The 15,825-nt window shown below is 42.1% G+C and overlaps 1 protein-coding gene and 1 pseudogene across 1 annotated transcript; both read right to left on the bottom strand.

Moving 5' to 3' along the window:
• Window positions 1-269: 269 nt before the first annotated feature.
• LOC123077951 (probable receptor-like protein kinase At5g18500) lies at window positions 270-7,165 on the bottom strand. Its single transcript, XM_044500334.1, has 8 exons — window positions 6,714-7,165; window positions 3,064-3,757; window positions 2,835-2,939; window positions 2,492-2,614; window positions 2,032-2,202; window positions 1,820-1,949; window positions 917-1,126; window positions 270-701 (listed from the first exon to the last, which is right to left on the bottom strand). The coding sequence occupies exons 2-8, from the start codon at window positions 3,732-3,734 to the stop codon at window positions 573-575; spliced, it is 1,539 nt and encodes a 512-aa protein (XP_044356269.1). The 5' UTR covers window positions 3,735-3,757; window positions 6,714-7,165; the 3' UTR covers window positions 270-572.
• Window positions 6,814-15,825, bottom strand: part of LOC123076209 (uncharacterized) — a 90,375-nt pseudogene continuing 81,363 nt past the window's right edge.

Genomic DNA, 15,825 nt, shown 5'->3' on the forward strand with positions numbered 1-15,825 from the left:
GACGGCCGAGAGTCGCTGAGATATGAGAACGCTCATGTTCTCCCTAGATACTTATTCCTGGATGTGTGGTGAGGTGAGTGTGGTGAGGTGAGGTTTGGTGTGGTGTGGTGGGATCTCATTTTCTTCCTCCCTTGGCGGGGGCTCGTGCTGTTGTACGTTGGGCAGGCAGGCAGGTGTGGTGGCCTCTCGACCTCTCCTAGCGAGCAAAGCAATGGACGATGTGCTTCTTGCTTGCTCACTCTTTGCCTTTTCATGAAATGAAATGCCTATTTGAGAAGAGGACGGACAACTTTCAATTAAATTCACACACGATACTCTCTTGTGCCAGTACTCATGAGCCTACAACTGTACACAGCACTGTTAACAACTTTCAGCAGCACATCGTCAACAACTGGTGTAGGTACAAATAAATTGTTAGGTAGTAGAAAACCAATAGCCTCTACAAATAAATCATACATAAAAATGTTACAACTGTCCAGAAACAACACGAAATACACGTTTTTCATCAGCCCTTTCGTAGTCAAAGCTTCCATCGTTACTAGCTTGTTGGAGAAATGTGAGTGCTTGTGTGCTCATTTGGAAGATGATGCTCTGCTCCTGCTCGGTTTGGAATCTGGGTTGTCACTCTTGTCCGTGTCGGAGTTCTCCCGTTGGGAGTCCATTTCGGTGCTCCCCCCGCGGTTATGCCTCGATCTTCTGTCCTGCTCACATCATTTTTTCTGCTTTCAGTATCATAATCAATCAATGGTCAACATATATGAGAACAAGTGTGAGTTCATTGAATGAATGGTTCCCTCCCACCACACATTCACATGAAATGTATCGGAAAAAAACAATTAAAAGTAATTAAGAATACATGCATGACATAAAAAAGTATGAAGTTGCTATTTTTTATCTTTCAAAAAGCATTACGTACCACACGAGGAATTGGATCATCTGACTCCAGCATCCGCACAACTTGACCCATCTTCGGTCTCTTTTCTGAATCCGGATCCACGCACCTCAAAGCTGTTAGAAGTGCACGCTTGAGAACCCTTGTCGAAGGCCGTGTCTCTATGGTGGGATCCACCACCTCCTCTGAACGCCTGCTAGCAACCATCATTTTTAACCAGTCAACCAGATTTACCTGCAAACGACACAAAATCATGTGTTAGTTGGAAAATCGCAAGGAATGACCCCCTGATTTCACTGGAGAGACAATGCAAGACACTACGCATCACATGAAAGATATTTATGAGCAATGTATTTTTATAATTCAATGTGGTCAATAGTATTTTATCCTACAAATGATCAAGTTATGCCCTCTTCAGACCACAATATAGACAGACAAGCGTGCACACTGCAACACGTGCACAAAACGCATGCGAGTGTGCCCCTAGCACATGAATAGAAATTTACAAAGGCTGAGGATTAATTCGCAACCTCATGGTGCATAAAGATGTACTGTCAAGGCTCTGAATGACCAAGTTATGCTATTTATGCATAGATGAACACTATCGAGTTAACAAGGGTGTAAACTGGTAAATGATAATATGTACTCCCTCCGTCCGCGAACAAGTGTACTTCTACCTTTTGTCTTAAGTCAAGTTTTCAAATTTTGACCAACTTTATACAAAAGAGTACTAGCATATATAACATCAAATTGGTATATTATGAAAGTACATTTCACAACAAATCTAGTGATACTAATTTAGTGCCACAAATGCTGCTTGAGATAAGAAGCATCCTAATGTTACCGTCCTAATGATATCTTGCCACTTGATGGTATTAAAAACAAGCAGAATGCATCTAACAAACAGTTTTGACAACTCACAAATACCTCATTTGCCGGGCGACCATAGTCAACAGGATCCCTCCCTGTAATTGCCTCTAGAATAACAACTCCAAAGCTGTAAATGTCACTTTTCTCATTCAACAGTCCAGTGTTTGCATATTCTGGTGCCACATAGCTGCAATGAGTAAATGCAGCACATTATTAACTATCACTAACATAGTGTAACTGTACTCTAGCTCATTAGTTGCCCAACATACCCAAAGGTTCCCATAACCCGAGTAGTTACATGACTCTTGCCGGCACCAAGAAGCTTGGCTAAACCAAAATCTGATACTTTAGCATCAAAATCATCATCAATCAAAATATTGCTGGATTTGATATCACGGTGCACGACTTTCGGTTCAATTGCCTCATGCAAGTAAGCAAGCCTGCAATGAATTGAATGAAAGTATTTACATGGTTAGTTCGGAGGAGAAAAATATTGAATTAAATTGTTACACAAGATAGACATGGTATTAGGAATTCATTCAGCTTAAGCCTCACTTCCATCGTGAATGACAATATGTTATAGAGCAATTACTATTTAATGTAGAATTAGCTCCAGGTAGAAATATGATGCAATTTCGGGACCTTTATGATTGCATTATCCAATTGGCAAGATAAAGAATAAATGACACGGCATTAGCAGAAAGAAAGGACATTTCAGGGAGAACTCACGCTTTAGCTGTCCCTAGAAGAATCTTTATGCGGGCCTCCCATGTAAGGGAGCCCCGGTGACTCATAGCTCCATGAAGCCATTGCTCTAGGTTTCCATTGTTCACATATTCATAGACAAGTATCCTGAAAAGGTCACTTGAAGTAAGGAATGATGCAACAGAATTCCATACAATCATTGCAGTTAAACGAGTTTTATGTTCTGCAGAGCATTGAAGGTCAAGAATAAAATGATTTGCTTGGTAATACATGTACCAAGGATATGTTTTTCTCTTGTGAATGCGATATGTGACCAATGATAATAGAGATATAACAGGAATATGACAGTGAAAGACAGTACAAGTACCTCTGAGTACCCTCCACACAGTAACCAAGAAGACGGACTAAGTTCTTGTGGCGAACATGACCAATAGCCTCAACTTCTACTCTGAATTCCTTCTCAGCTTGCCCTCTACAAGATCAAATAACATCATTTGATAAAAATAAATTCAATATAAAGCAGGATGTTCTGTTACGGAGGAACATATATGGGCAGTGTAAACAGGCAGGCCTAATTGTGATAAGGCAATTCTTACAGGTTATTGAGAAGCTTTTTGACAGCAACAGGAGTGCCATTAACGATCTCGCCACGATAAACTACACCATATCCACCCTCACCAATAATGTTATCCTTGGAAAAACGGTTAGTGGCAAGTTCCAAATCCCTCAAAGTAAACCAATGACCCCAGCCAAGGTAGGAGAACTCTGGCAAGCCAACCAAAGGTGAAGGGGCGGTTATTCCATGAATTGAAGCTTGACGAAAAGTTCCCGACCCTCCTTCTTCAGCTGATTGAAAGCCTGCATCCTTGTCCATGTAACGGAATGACCCTGAGTGGCTCTCGTCCCCACGTCTCGATTTGCTTACACCCAAATGGACCATGACCTTGTCTGATTCCCGGTCACTAGGCTTGTCTTGGATCGTTAGCAGGACTCCGTCATGCGCCCCAAAGTCAGTTGCAGGGACTTGCTCCACCCTGACTTCCTTGATTTCCTTGGAAATGGCAGGGATTTGGGTGACTGGGATATTTCCAGATGCTCGTCTGGTCCTCTTCCTACTCCGCATAGTGAGCCAGACAGTTAAAAAGAAGACGACCGCCATGAACACTCCCAAGGCAATGCATACAACCTCCCATACTTTGAGATGCAAGGGGCCAGTTGGCCGGGAGAGATGATCTTGCAGAGTAGGGGATGACGAAGGCGCCTCCATAGTGGACTACCAGTGTCCTGATCCTACATACAAGCAAAACTGTTAGGTACCCATGTTGCACAGCTCCACAGATCAGACATTGCAGCTAATTAAACGCAACTGTGAGCATCTACGTCCACGGTACAAGCCCATAAAGAATGACGGATTCCCGAATTAAATTGCGGTAATTAAGACATGATCTTGGGCTGGAAGGGAATCAAGGACAAGGTGTTACTCTGAGGCTGCACAAGGGGAATAAATTCCCGCGATGGCGACCGATCGCAGCACCGACACATACACATACAGGGATCGACAGCTAGCGCATTTAATTTCCCTCAGGCTTTGTTTGGTTGCAAGGGGAGGAAAACCCAGGGTAGCAAACCCATGTGGGGAATTTTCACGGGCACAAGGGACCCCCTTCTCCCGTGGGGATGATCTCCCCCTTTCCCTTTGGTTGTTTGGCAATAGGCAACAGGGGGTTTGCTCCAGGCACACAAACAAGTCCGAATTCAGTATGAAAACAATAATTTTGCAAATATTGCAGCTAGTAACAATCTATCACTGCAATCAAGTTGTTTTCTGGACTATTTTCATGTGCCACTAGTAATATTGCAGCCAGGTATATGTACCAGAACAAGAGCAACCATTATAAATAAGAGCATCACTGCTCAACAAGTTCTGAATTTTAGAACTGCAAGGTGCACACAAATTGGAATGAATCAATATTGTCTATCAGAAATGCTGATGCAAATGCAAGAACTGCGGGGTTGTCCTGGACCTATGTCTTAGAACAAAAAAACTAAAATATAACATCATCATGTCCGGGGTGGTGAGACTTCTGAAGAGGCAAGCTGAAAGGCAATGGTCACTCCTGGCTTTTCTCCACTGCACATCGGTTGGGAACCACAGCTCGACGTTTCCCAAATTACAAGAAACAATTAGGAAGTCAACGGCAGTTTCAGAATACAATAATTTGGTAAACTGTTTCATACTACAACAGTTTTGGAACATTGTTTTCAAGCATAAATAGGTTTGCATAAAGAGATGATGGTAAGACTAGTGAAAAGGCTCACCATTCTAGTTAGTCATGTACTCAAGCAACAAGTTGATGCTATTTGGGATAAACTGGAGCAATACAACTAAAGTAATATTACAAAAGAAAATGGTTTCTTCAAGCGCCGTTGTGATTTACAAACAAACGATTCTGTTGGGATGCATTTGGTATAAAGATTCTCATGAATTTAAACGGGAAACTCTTCATTACTTCTGATCATCAGAGTGGAATTTCATTATTGCACCATGAACTGTGCAAGTAGAGATTCAACTTGTCCCTAAATCGTCCCAAATTTTTTTGACCACGATAAGCTATCAGATTGTGATTTTCGGAGCAAGTTTACTAGCAGAAGCAAAATATATCAAATGCTATTTTCATCATGCAAGGTTGACCAGTACAAGAAAACCAAAACTCCTAGCAGATGATAAGAAACTGTAAGTACAGAACAAGCAATGAAGAACTCTCACACCTCATGAGTTTTTCACAAGCGATTAACATGCAAACGGCAAAATCCTCGTGTGTATATGTGATTCACACTGACAAAGGAGCTTCACAAAAGCAAATACCAACCTGTCATAATTCTATCACCACCAGAACAAGTGAACAACTGACATGAGAACTTCACCGTTTTTTTGTAGAATTGGATAACCATAATCCATAATCCCAGTGAGATAGTCTGAGGAATGAACACTGATTGTCGATGGATCACTGAGCTGAATTATGACCAATTAAATGGCCAAAGTTGACCAGATACTTCTGAAAAGGTACTAGATACCCTTTTGCATAAATTACAGAAAAGTCATCCTCATTTTTTGTAATGGCATTTAACAAGAATTAGCGCATTTCCTCTTTTAAATGAGTTTATAAATTGATACTATAATGGAACATTAGAAGTTTGCTCAAGAAAATGATGTCAGGGCTTGAAAAACAATGTGGCCTTTAACAAAAAAAGAATCTTCCTGTACGTAATTCTGCACCAAGTCCAGCACAAGCTGCATCTAGACATCTAGTGCTAGCAAAATTTCAAGAACTTGCCAAAACAGAGAAGATTAAGAAAGAAGCGTCTTGGGCCATATCCAACATAACAGAGCTATGGAGCAGATTCAGGCTGAAATTTTTGGCCAGCATACTGTTGTCTTGCAAACTGAAAATGACGTTAGTGTATATGTTCCATTTGTTTCGGAGACACCATTTAGTTTAAACTAGGTTGATATCATAACAGTGGAAAATGCTTACTAGGCCCCTTGTAAAGAAAATGACAAAGTGCTGACATTTTAGATTCGATCTTCCATTTATCATCTATACCAGTTTTGGTCTAGAAGTCAAAAAGTACTTGAGCAACAAAAATAGGAAAATCTATATCAGAAATGTGAACAGATACGAAGCTCATATTCTTAGCAGGCATCGAACAATAACTACCTATGCGCCTGTGTCATGAATTGTAATCAAGAAGCAACCTACAATTGCTCAACTTAATCAAATACTCCCTCCGTCCCAAAATAAGTGACTCAAGTTTGTACTAACTTTATATTAAACCTAGTACAAACTTGAGTCACTTATTTTGAGACGGAGGGAGTAATAGTGATTGGTACAACCTTCATGAGACATTAATTGTAAACTGAGCAGAAGAGGGGCATGCTCACTTCATCCTCGGTGATCAATGTTTCGGCTAAAGCTCGCGGAAGACATCAACATCAAACAAATGGGGAATGTAGTTCACTGGCTAATTTAATTCGCAAAGAAACTAGTGAGTTGCTGCTGGTGCCTTAACTTGCAAACTGTTGTTACAACTATAGTCTACACTCATTCAACCCAACACTAATTTTCAAATAAAATCGCTCAATAATCCTGGGCATGAATAAACAAACGAATCAATTGACTTTCTAGAAAATTCAACAAGCAATAGATCTGAATACATTGTAATCTGGAGGGATGGAACCAATTACTTGGAAAGAAGCCACCGGATCTGCTCGGGAAAGGCCGGAAGAGGAGCAGATCCGGAGGGAGGTGGAGGTCGCAGGATGGAGATGACCACCCGAGGCGTCGCTACTGGTGCGAGAGAGAAGAAGAGGCGAGCGTGATGAGGCTGAGCCCGCCGCTGCTCACGAGGGAGGCTGCAGGAAGGAGAGGACGTGCTCGCGCCGGAGGGAGGCGGAAGACGTGCTTCCGACGTCGGGAGGTGTGGATTTGACGCCCAGGGAAGTGAGGGGGGTAGGGCTGAAAAACCCCGCCGGCGGGGACAACCAAATGCGTCGGCGGCCTCACCGGGGGCCTCAATGCTTTCAGCAGTGGAGAAAGTGTAGCTGGATCATGCGGGCGTTTAACACGTGAAGCAACCTACACCAAACTAGCACCGAGTAGAGTACTAGTGGAGTAGTGGTAATCAAGCAGCTAGGCAAGGTTGGAGAAACATTCACATCCTGTCGCTATGGAGGAAAGGAGGTTGCTTTGTTTTTCAGTTCTTTTCTAGCTCGATTTCTATTTTACAAAGAAAGATGATAGTTTATCAAGACTTCTCCAAAATAATTGTAGCATTTTTTCTGTTCTTCCGAAAATTTAAGCAACCAGAAAAAGCATTCGGCCAGGAAACCCAAAAAGGGGAGAAGAGCGCCCAAGAGCAACCCGAGATCCAAAATAAGAAACGCAAAAAGGCGCACCAAACAGAGGCGCATTGTAGCAGCGGGCGAGCAGAGAAACAAGATGAGAGCCCACCTGAGAGATCTCCAGAATTCCTCCTCCGCCTGCCTCTTTGGCAAATTAAAATATAAGGCGCGAGCGGAACAGTAGGAGACGGATTGGCCATAGTAGCAGTACCAACTATATCACCGGCCGAGGAAGAAGCAGGGGACCGGCTCTGCCCACGGATGAATCCCGACAAAGCTTAAGACTAAGAGTGGCTTTATTCCTTGAGATTTTGGGGAGGGGCGAGGAAAGAGGGAGGACTGAAGAGAAGGTTGGTAAGTGGTATGTGTGGAACATTTCGCATGCTTGCTTTGCTCTTGCGCTTTTCTTTTGTTTTGTGTATCTTTAAAGAAACTCAAATGGTGGCGAGGTGAGGTGAGCTGCCCGGCTGCCTGGCTGCGGGGCCCGCCGCTGGGAGGTGGTGGTAGAAGTAGTGGTTGCCCCACTATCTTTTCCGCTCGATTTGTCCCTTGTTTTACCCAAGAACAGTAGCGTTTAACCCTCGAAAGTGCTCCGCTGTTAAATTAGAGGCGTTAGGGCAACTCCATGCCGACGCAAATGCACATGGAATTTGTCCGTTTTTTATTCGTTTGGATTGGTTGTAGGGGACGGAGCCCTTTGTCCGTGCTTTCCTAGACAGTGCGCCCAACCAGCCGACCCATTTGGGATGCCTCGCCGGTTTTTTCCAGCAAATATATTTCATCATCAAATATAGCAAGTAGATTGCAAAATGAAGCTAGAATTCATGTCGGCATTCATGCCAACATACAAAACAATCGCATCTCGGCCAACCATAAGATAATCACTCGCCGAGCATTAACTTTTGTGTCTTCTCAAACCAAACCATTTTTCTTGTGGACATCTTGCTCAAGTTAGTCGCCATGATCTCCATTTCCTTCGTGATTACCACGAGCTCCACCTCCTTGGCTCTTGACCGGACATTGGTCTCATCGATCTTGAGCTTCTTCTTTTGAATGTCAAAGACGGTCTTCATTGCCTCCTCTTTCTCGGCGCTTCCTCTCTTCCCGCTTCTTAATTTACATCTCCTTTTGGGTCATGAACCCCTTCAAAGTTTCTTGCAAGGCGAGCGTCGAAGCATCACGCTTTTCATCCACCTTGGAATTTTGGTCTTCCCCCTCGGTCGTTTCTCACTTTCACTTGGGTCGACGGCCGATGAGGCCCCTACCTTTCTTCTGGGCCGCATAGTGCTCCTTAAACTTTGGGCACTCGTTGATTTTTGTCCAACAATGGGTCAAGGTGAATGGTTTGCCCCCATGTTGAACCTCGAAGGTATCTGAAGCTTGAAACACTTACATATGGCGATGAAACCAATAATATACATTCATACGCATAGGAGGACGACATATGCTCATATGAACATGGGAAGGAATTGTCACTGGTACAACGAGGTGCTATACACACGGTTTTTTACCCCTTTCCGCGACGGCGTTTTGAACCGTCGCCAAGTGAGTGACTGCGATAGGGGGTCCTTCCCACACGACCTAGAAACCGTCGGGGATAGGGAGCTTTGATGCATATAGTTGTCCCTATAAAACTATTTCTGATATCTCGAGTATCCAAAACGCTTCATCCTTGCAATTCATTTGTGCTCGCATTGCCATCGCAGTCGGTATTCTGTGGTACTATGTTTACGATGCGCGACCCATCATAAACAGTTCACGATTATAGAACGTGTACGATAAGCAGACAATCACACACATTTACTTTTCCTCGACTGTATGCGATTCGATGTAAGAGCACGTACAGTTGTTCCTATAAAACTGTATGCGAAGCTTGAATACATCCCACATGATTCATCCGTCGTACCCCCGTCGGATGAAGACCTATCGCACGCGTTCTTCAATGACCAAACGTTTGCGATGCGCACAACATCATAAACAATCCATAATTGTCAAGCGTGTGTGATAAGGTGACATTCACAAACATTTAATAAGAAGGAACTATGTGTGATTGTTATTAATCGCACACATTTTTTCTTGGCTGACCGTGTGTGCAGTAGAGATTGATCACACACGTAGTGGATTGGAGAAACGTGTCTGATCTCCACGTCTATCGCAGACGTTTTGCTTTCACAAACCGTGTGTTGTGTATCCCTAATTTAATCCCTGCATTTAAAAATCACATATTTTAAATTTGAAAGTAGGCAATCACTTATTTCATATCAAACCATATTTATTACAAATATAGGTTCAACCACGAATGCATAATTCGATGCACAGGTACATATACTGAAGAACTACAGAAGCATCAAGTAAAAAATGATGAACCACAGTTGTACTAAAGACTGTAAAGAGAGAGGCGAAAGACATTCTGGTTGCTGGAGAAGGTGAAGCAGAATGCCCATATTGTGCCCACCTCCATGCGTAATGCGCGCACGATTCTAGGCCAACCCCTTGTGATGGCTGCCCGTCCATCCTTCACTGTCTTCATTAGGACTTCTCGATGGTCATTGTAGTCTGAAACACTTTAACCTTCATTGCATGTCCATCAATCATGTACATTGCGAGGTAATTGCGAGGTAATCTTGAGTAAACTGCTTCGGGAACCACTGTGAACGAAAAAGATTCAGACATTGTTGTCTAACAACTCATTATGGGCAGTAAAAAGAGAAATGTTGCAGAGTTTGTAGTTATCATCCTACAGCTCACTGTTGTGTTGGATAGAGCGTAAACAAATAATTTGCTTGCCGCCGTTCGTATCTTTTTGCTAATAATCCATATCAGTTTCCTCACTTGATGCTTGTTCATGAATATCTGATTGCCCCATATGCAAAAAGGGTCGATGCGTGGATCCTTGCCAAGGGCATATGTACCTACAAGTAATAAGTCAATATTAGAAGCTAACAAGTGTCCAGGCATGGATCTATATGCACTACATTATGGAACGACGAGGGGAATACAAGCCGAGGGATGAAACTAACCTTGGCGGAAAATGGTGGCCACTCCCGTTGTTGTCCTGCATAAGTAGTGGAAATGCATTATAAGTACAACAATCTTAACATCAAACAAATATAGCAAAGGTAAACAACATCATCTCCAAATGATAGCTTGAAGGTTTCAGCATGCTGTTAAAGCTGATATAAAATGAAAGGGAATGTTACCTACAACAGGCTTAACAACCATCAAATATTGCAATTCAAACTGGTATTGTTGAAAATGAATAGAACGTAGGTCATGCTTAAACATCTCACTGGATAAATGTGTAAAAGTGAAAGAAAGGGCATGTGTTAACTACACTAGGCATAACTGGAACCAAATATAGTCGTTCAAACTGGTATTGATGCAATCGAGCGGCACATTTCCGACTTGCACATAATGAACATCACATTGGGAATGACTGAATTAAACAAGGCATAAATGATCAGTATAACAACCAAATATAACCATTGAAAACTGGACAGAGTCTCACTGCAACCAACCTAACAAGCAAATACAGATAAATAAGGCATCTGCTTGAAAACTGGACAAATGCTCACTGCAACCAACCTAACAACCAAATACAGATAAACAAGGCATCTGCTCGATAACTGGACAAATGCTCACTGCAACCAACCTAATAACCAAATACAGATAAACAAGGCATCTACTCGATAACTGGACAAATGCTCACTGCAACCAACCTAATAACCAAATACAAATAAACAAGGCATCTACTTGATAACTGGACAAATGCTCACTGCAACCAACCTAACAACCAAACACAAATAAACAAGACATCTACTCACTATAAACAACCAAATATAGCCATTTGTGAAACTGAAGTGGATAATTCATACTTAAACATCACATAGCCCTATTGAAAATTACATTTTTGCATAACTGAAATAATTAAACATGACACAGTTAAAACACCACATGGCAAAAGCTACTACAACAAAGGGTACGGGTTGGCAAGCTAGAAAAGGTAAGATTTGCTGATAGGATGTTGCCTCACATGTCATGGATGGGATCCTTCCAGTTGGAAGAGCACAGACCCATGGTGCGCTCTTTGATGTCACAGATGGGTTGTTTCACCTTGGAAGAACCATTGTGGGTGCCCTCCTCGTGGTCATGGTCGATGAGATCTGACTTGGCAATTGAGGATCCCAAGCCGCCACCGTAGAACGTGTCCTTCAGAAATGACAAATGGGCTCGATGGCGTACAAGGACTGCAGATCCTTGATCGCGTGGCGGAGGAGATCAGCGGCAGGGCTGTCAAAGAGATCGACGGTGGTTGAACCAAAGGGGTTGGGGATGGACTACTTAACCTATGACATGGCATGCGTGAAGCCGTTGCTGCCGACGAGCTTGATGTCGTAGCCAGCTTTCCCAAGATACAGTAATACGCTAGCCTGCTGATGTGAACACTACTGATACGTCCATTTTGCATCATGCTTTTATATCGATATTTATTGCATCATGGGCTGTTGTTACCCATTATGTCACAATACTTATGCCTATTCTCTCTTATTTTGCAAGGTTTACATGAAGAGGGAGAATGCCGGCAGCTGGAATTCTAGGCTGGAAAAGGAGCAAATATTAGAGACCTATTCTGCACAACTCCAAAAGTCCTGAAACTCCACGGAAGTCATTTTTGGAATTAATAAAAAATACTGAGCGAAGAAAATACCAGAGGGGGCCCACACCCTGGCCACGAGGGTGGGGGCGCGCCCTACCCCCTGGGCGCGCCCCCTGCCTCGTGGGCCCCCTGGCAGGCCTCCGGTGCCCATCTTTGGCTATATGGTGTCTTCTACCCTGGAAAAAACCATAAGCAACCTTGCGGGACGAAACACCACCGCCACGAGGCGGAACCAATCTAGGGCTCCGACAGAGCTATTCTGCCGGGGAAACTTCCCTGCGGGAGGGGGAAATCATCGCCATCGTCATCACCAACGATCCTCTCATCGGGAGGGGGTCAATCTCCATCAACATCTTCACTAGCACCATCTCCTCTAAAACCCTAGTTCATCTTTTGTATCCAATCTTCATATCCAAACCTCAGATTACTAGTAGTGTTGATTACTCCTTGTAGTTGATGCTAGTTGGTTTACTTGGTGGAAGATCATATGTTCAGATCCATTATGCATATTAATACCCCTCTGATTATGAACATGAATATGATTCGTGAGTAGTTACGTTTGCTCCTGAGGACATGGCAGAAGTCTTGCTATAAGTAGTCATGTGAATTTGGTATTCGTTCGATATTTTGATGAGATGTATGTTGTCTCTCCTCTAGTGGTGTCATGTGAACATCGACTAGATGACACTTCACCATTGCTTGGGCCTAGGGGAAAACATTGGGAAGTAATAAGTAGATGATGGGTTGCTAGAGTGATAGAAGCTTAAACCCTAGTTTATGCATTGCTTCGTAAGGGGCTGATTTGGATCCATATGTTTCTTGCTATGGTTAGGTTTACCTTAATACTTCTTTTGTAGTTGCGGATGCTTGCAATAGGAGTTAATCATAAGTGGGATGATTGTGCAAGTAAGGACAGCACCCAAGCACCGGTCCACCCACATATCAAATTATCAAAGTACCGAACACGAATCATATAAGCGTGATGAAAACTAGCTTGACGATAATTCCCATGTGTCCTCGGGAGCGTTTTCCTTCATATAAGAGTTTGTCCAGGCTTGTCCTTTGCTACAAAAAGGATTGGGCCATCTTGCTGCACCTTATTTACTTTCATTACTTGTTACCCGTTACAAATTACCTTATCACAAAACTATCTGTTACCGATAATTTCAGTGCTTGCAGAGAATACCTTACTGAAAACTGCTTATCATTTCCTTCTGCTCCTCGTCGGGTTTGACACTCTTACTTATTGAAAGGACTACGATAGATCCCCTACACTTGTGGGTCATCAAGACTCTTTTCTGGCGCCGTTGCCGGGGAGTGAAGCGCCTTTGGTAGGTGGAATTTGGTAAGGAAAAAATTATATAGTGTGCTGAAATTTACTGTCACTTGTTACTATGGAACATAATCCTTTGAGGGGCTTGTTCGGGGTATCTTCACCCCGACCAGTAGAGCCAAGAGTTGCTCCTCCCCCCGCTGAACCTACTGAAAATGTTTACTTTGAAATTCCTCCGGGTATGGTAGAGAAACTGCTAGCTAATCTTTTTACAGGAGATGGAACATTGCATCCCGATTTACACCTAATCTATGTGGATGAAGTCTGTGGATTATTTAAGCTTGCAGGTATGCCCGAGGATGTTATCAAGAAGAAGGTCTTCCCTTTATCTTTGAAGGGAGAGGCATTGACATGGTATAGGCTATGTAATGATATGGGATCATGGAACTACAACCGATTGAAATTGGAATTTCATCAGAAGTTTTATCCTATGCATCTTGTTCATCGTGATCGTAATTATATATATAATTTTTGGCCTCATGAAGGAGAAAGCATCGCTCAAGCTTGGGGGAGGCTTAAGTCAATGTTATATTCATGCCCCAATCATGAGCTCTCAAGAGAAATGATTATTCAAAAAAATTATGCTCGACTTTCTCTCAATAATCGCTCCATGCTCGATACTTCTTGTACTGGTTCTTTTATGATGAAGACTATTGAATTCAAATGGGGTTTATTGGAAAGAATTAAACGCAACTCTGAATATTGGGACCTCGACGAGGGTAAGGAGTCAGGTATAACACCTAAGTTTGATTGTGTTAAATCTTTTATGGATACCGATGTTTTCTGTGAATTTAGCACTAAATATGGACTTGACTCTGAGATTGTAGCTTCTTTCTGTGAATCATTTGCTACTCATGTTGATCTCCCTAAGGAGAAGTGGTTTAAATATAATCCTCCCATTGAAGTAAAAGTAGTTGCACCTATTAAAGTTGAAGAAAAGACTATCACTTATAATGATCCTATTGTTCCTACTGCTTATGTTGAGAAACCACCTTTCCCTGTTAGAATAAAGGATCATGCTAAAGCTTCAACTGTAGTCAACAAAAGTAATATTAGGACACCCAAACCCCCTGAACAAATTAAAGTTGAACCTAATATTGCTATGGTTAAAGATCTCTTGGCTGATAATATTGATAGGCATGTTATTTACTTCTGTGATGAAGCTGCTAGAATTGCTAAACCTGGTGCTAAGGATAAACATAGACCTGTTGTGGGCATGCATGTTATTTCTGTTAAAATAGGAGATCATTCTTATAATGGCTTATGTGATATGGGTGCTAGTGCCAGTGCAATACCTCATTCTTTATATGAAGAAATTATGCATGATATTGCACCTACTGAGATAGAAGAAATAGATGTTACAATTAAGCTTGCTAATAGAGATACTATTTCACCAGCTGGAATTGTTAGAGATGTTGAAGTCTTGTGTGAGAAGGTTCAATATCCTGCTGATTTTCTTGTTCTTGGTTCCCCACAAGATAGCTTTTGTCCCATTATATTTGGTAGACCCTTCTTGAACACTGTTAATGCTAGGATAGACTGCGAAAAGGATGTTGTTACTATTGGTTTGGGTGATATGTCTCATGAGTTTAATTTTGCTAAATTTCGTAGACAACCCTGTGACGAGGAATTTCCTAGTAAGGATGAAATTATTGGTCTTGCTTCTATTGCCGTGCCTCCTAATGATCCTTTAGAACAATATTTGCTTGACCATGAAAATGATACGTTCATGAATGAAAGAAGGGAAATAGATGAAGTATTCTTTGAACAGGGACCTATTCTGAAACACAACTTGCCTGTTGAAATCCTAGGGGATCCTCCTCCACCCAAGGGTGATCCCGTGTTTGAGCTAAAACCATTACCTGATACTCTTAAATATGCTTATCTTGATGAAAAGAAGATATATCTTGTTATTATTAGTGCTAACCTTTCAAAGAAGGAGGAAGAGAAATTATTGAAAACTCTGAAGAAGCACCGTGCTGCTATTGGATATACTCTTGATGATCTTAAGGGCATTAGTCCCACTCTATGTCAACACAAAATAACTTTAGAGAAAGACGCCAAACCAGTTATTGATCACCAACGACGGCTAAATCCTAAGATGAAAGAAGTGGTATGAAAGGAAATATTAAAGCTCCTTGAGGCAGGTATAATTTATCCCGTTGCTGATAGTCAGTGGGTAAGTCCTGACCATTGTGTCCCTAAGAAGGGAGGTATTACTGTCGTCCCTAATGATAAAGATGAATTGATCTCGCAAAGAATTATTACAGGTTATAGGATGGTAATTGATTTCCGCAAATTAAATAAAGCTACTAAAAAGGATCATTACCCTTTGCCTTTTATTGATCAAATGCTAGAAAGATTATCCAAACATACACATTTTTGCTTTCTAGATGGTTACTCTGGTTTTTCTCAAATACCTGTGTCAGCTGAGGATCAAGAAAAGACCACTTTTACTTGCCCTT

This window comes from Triticum aestivum, chromosome 3D (assembly GCF_018294505.1).
Source record: "Triticum aestivum cultivar Chinese Spring chromosome 3D, IWGSC CS RefSeq v2.1, whole genome shotgun sequence".
NCBI lineage: Eukaryota > Viridiplantae > Streptophyta > Magnoliopsida > Poales > Poaceae > Triticum > Triticum aestivum.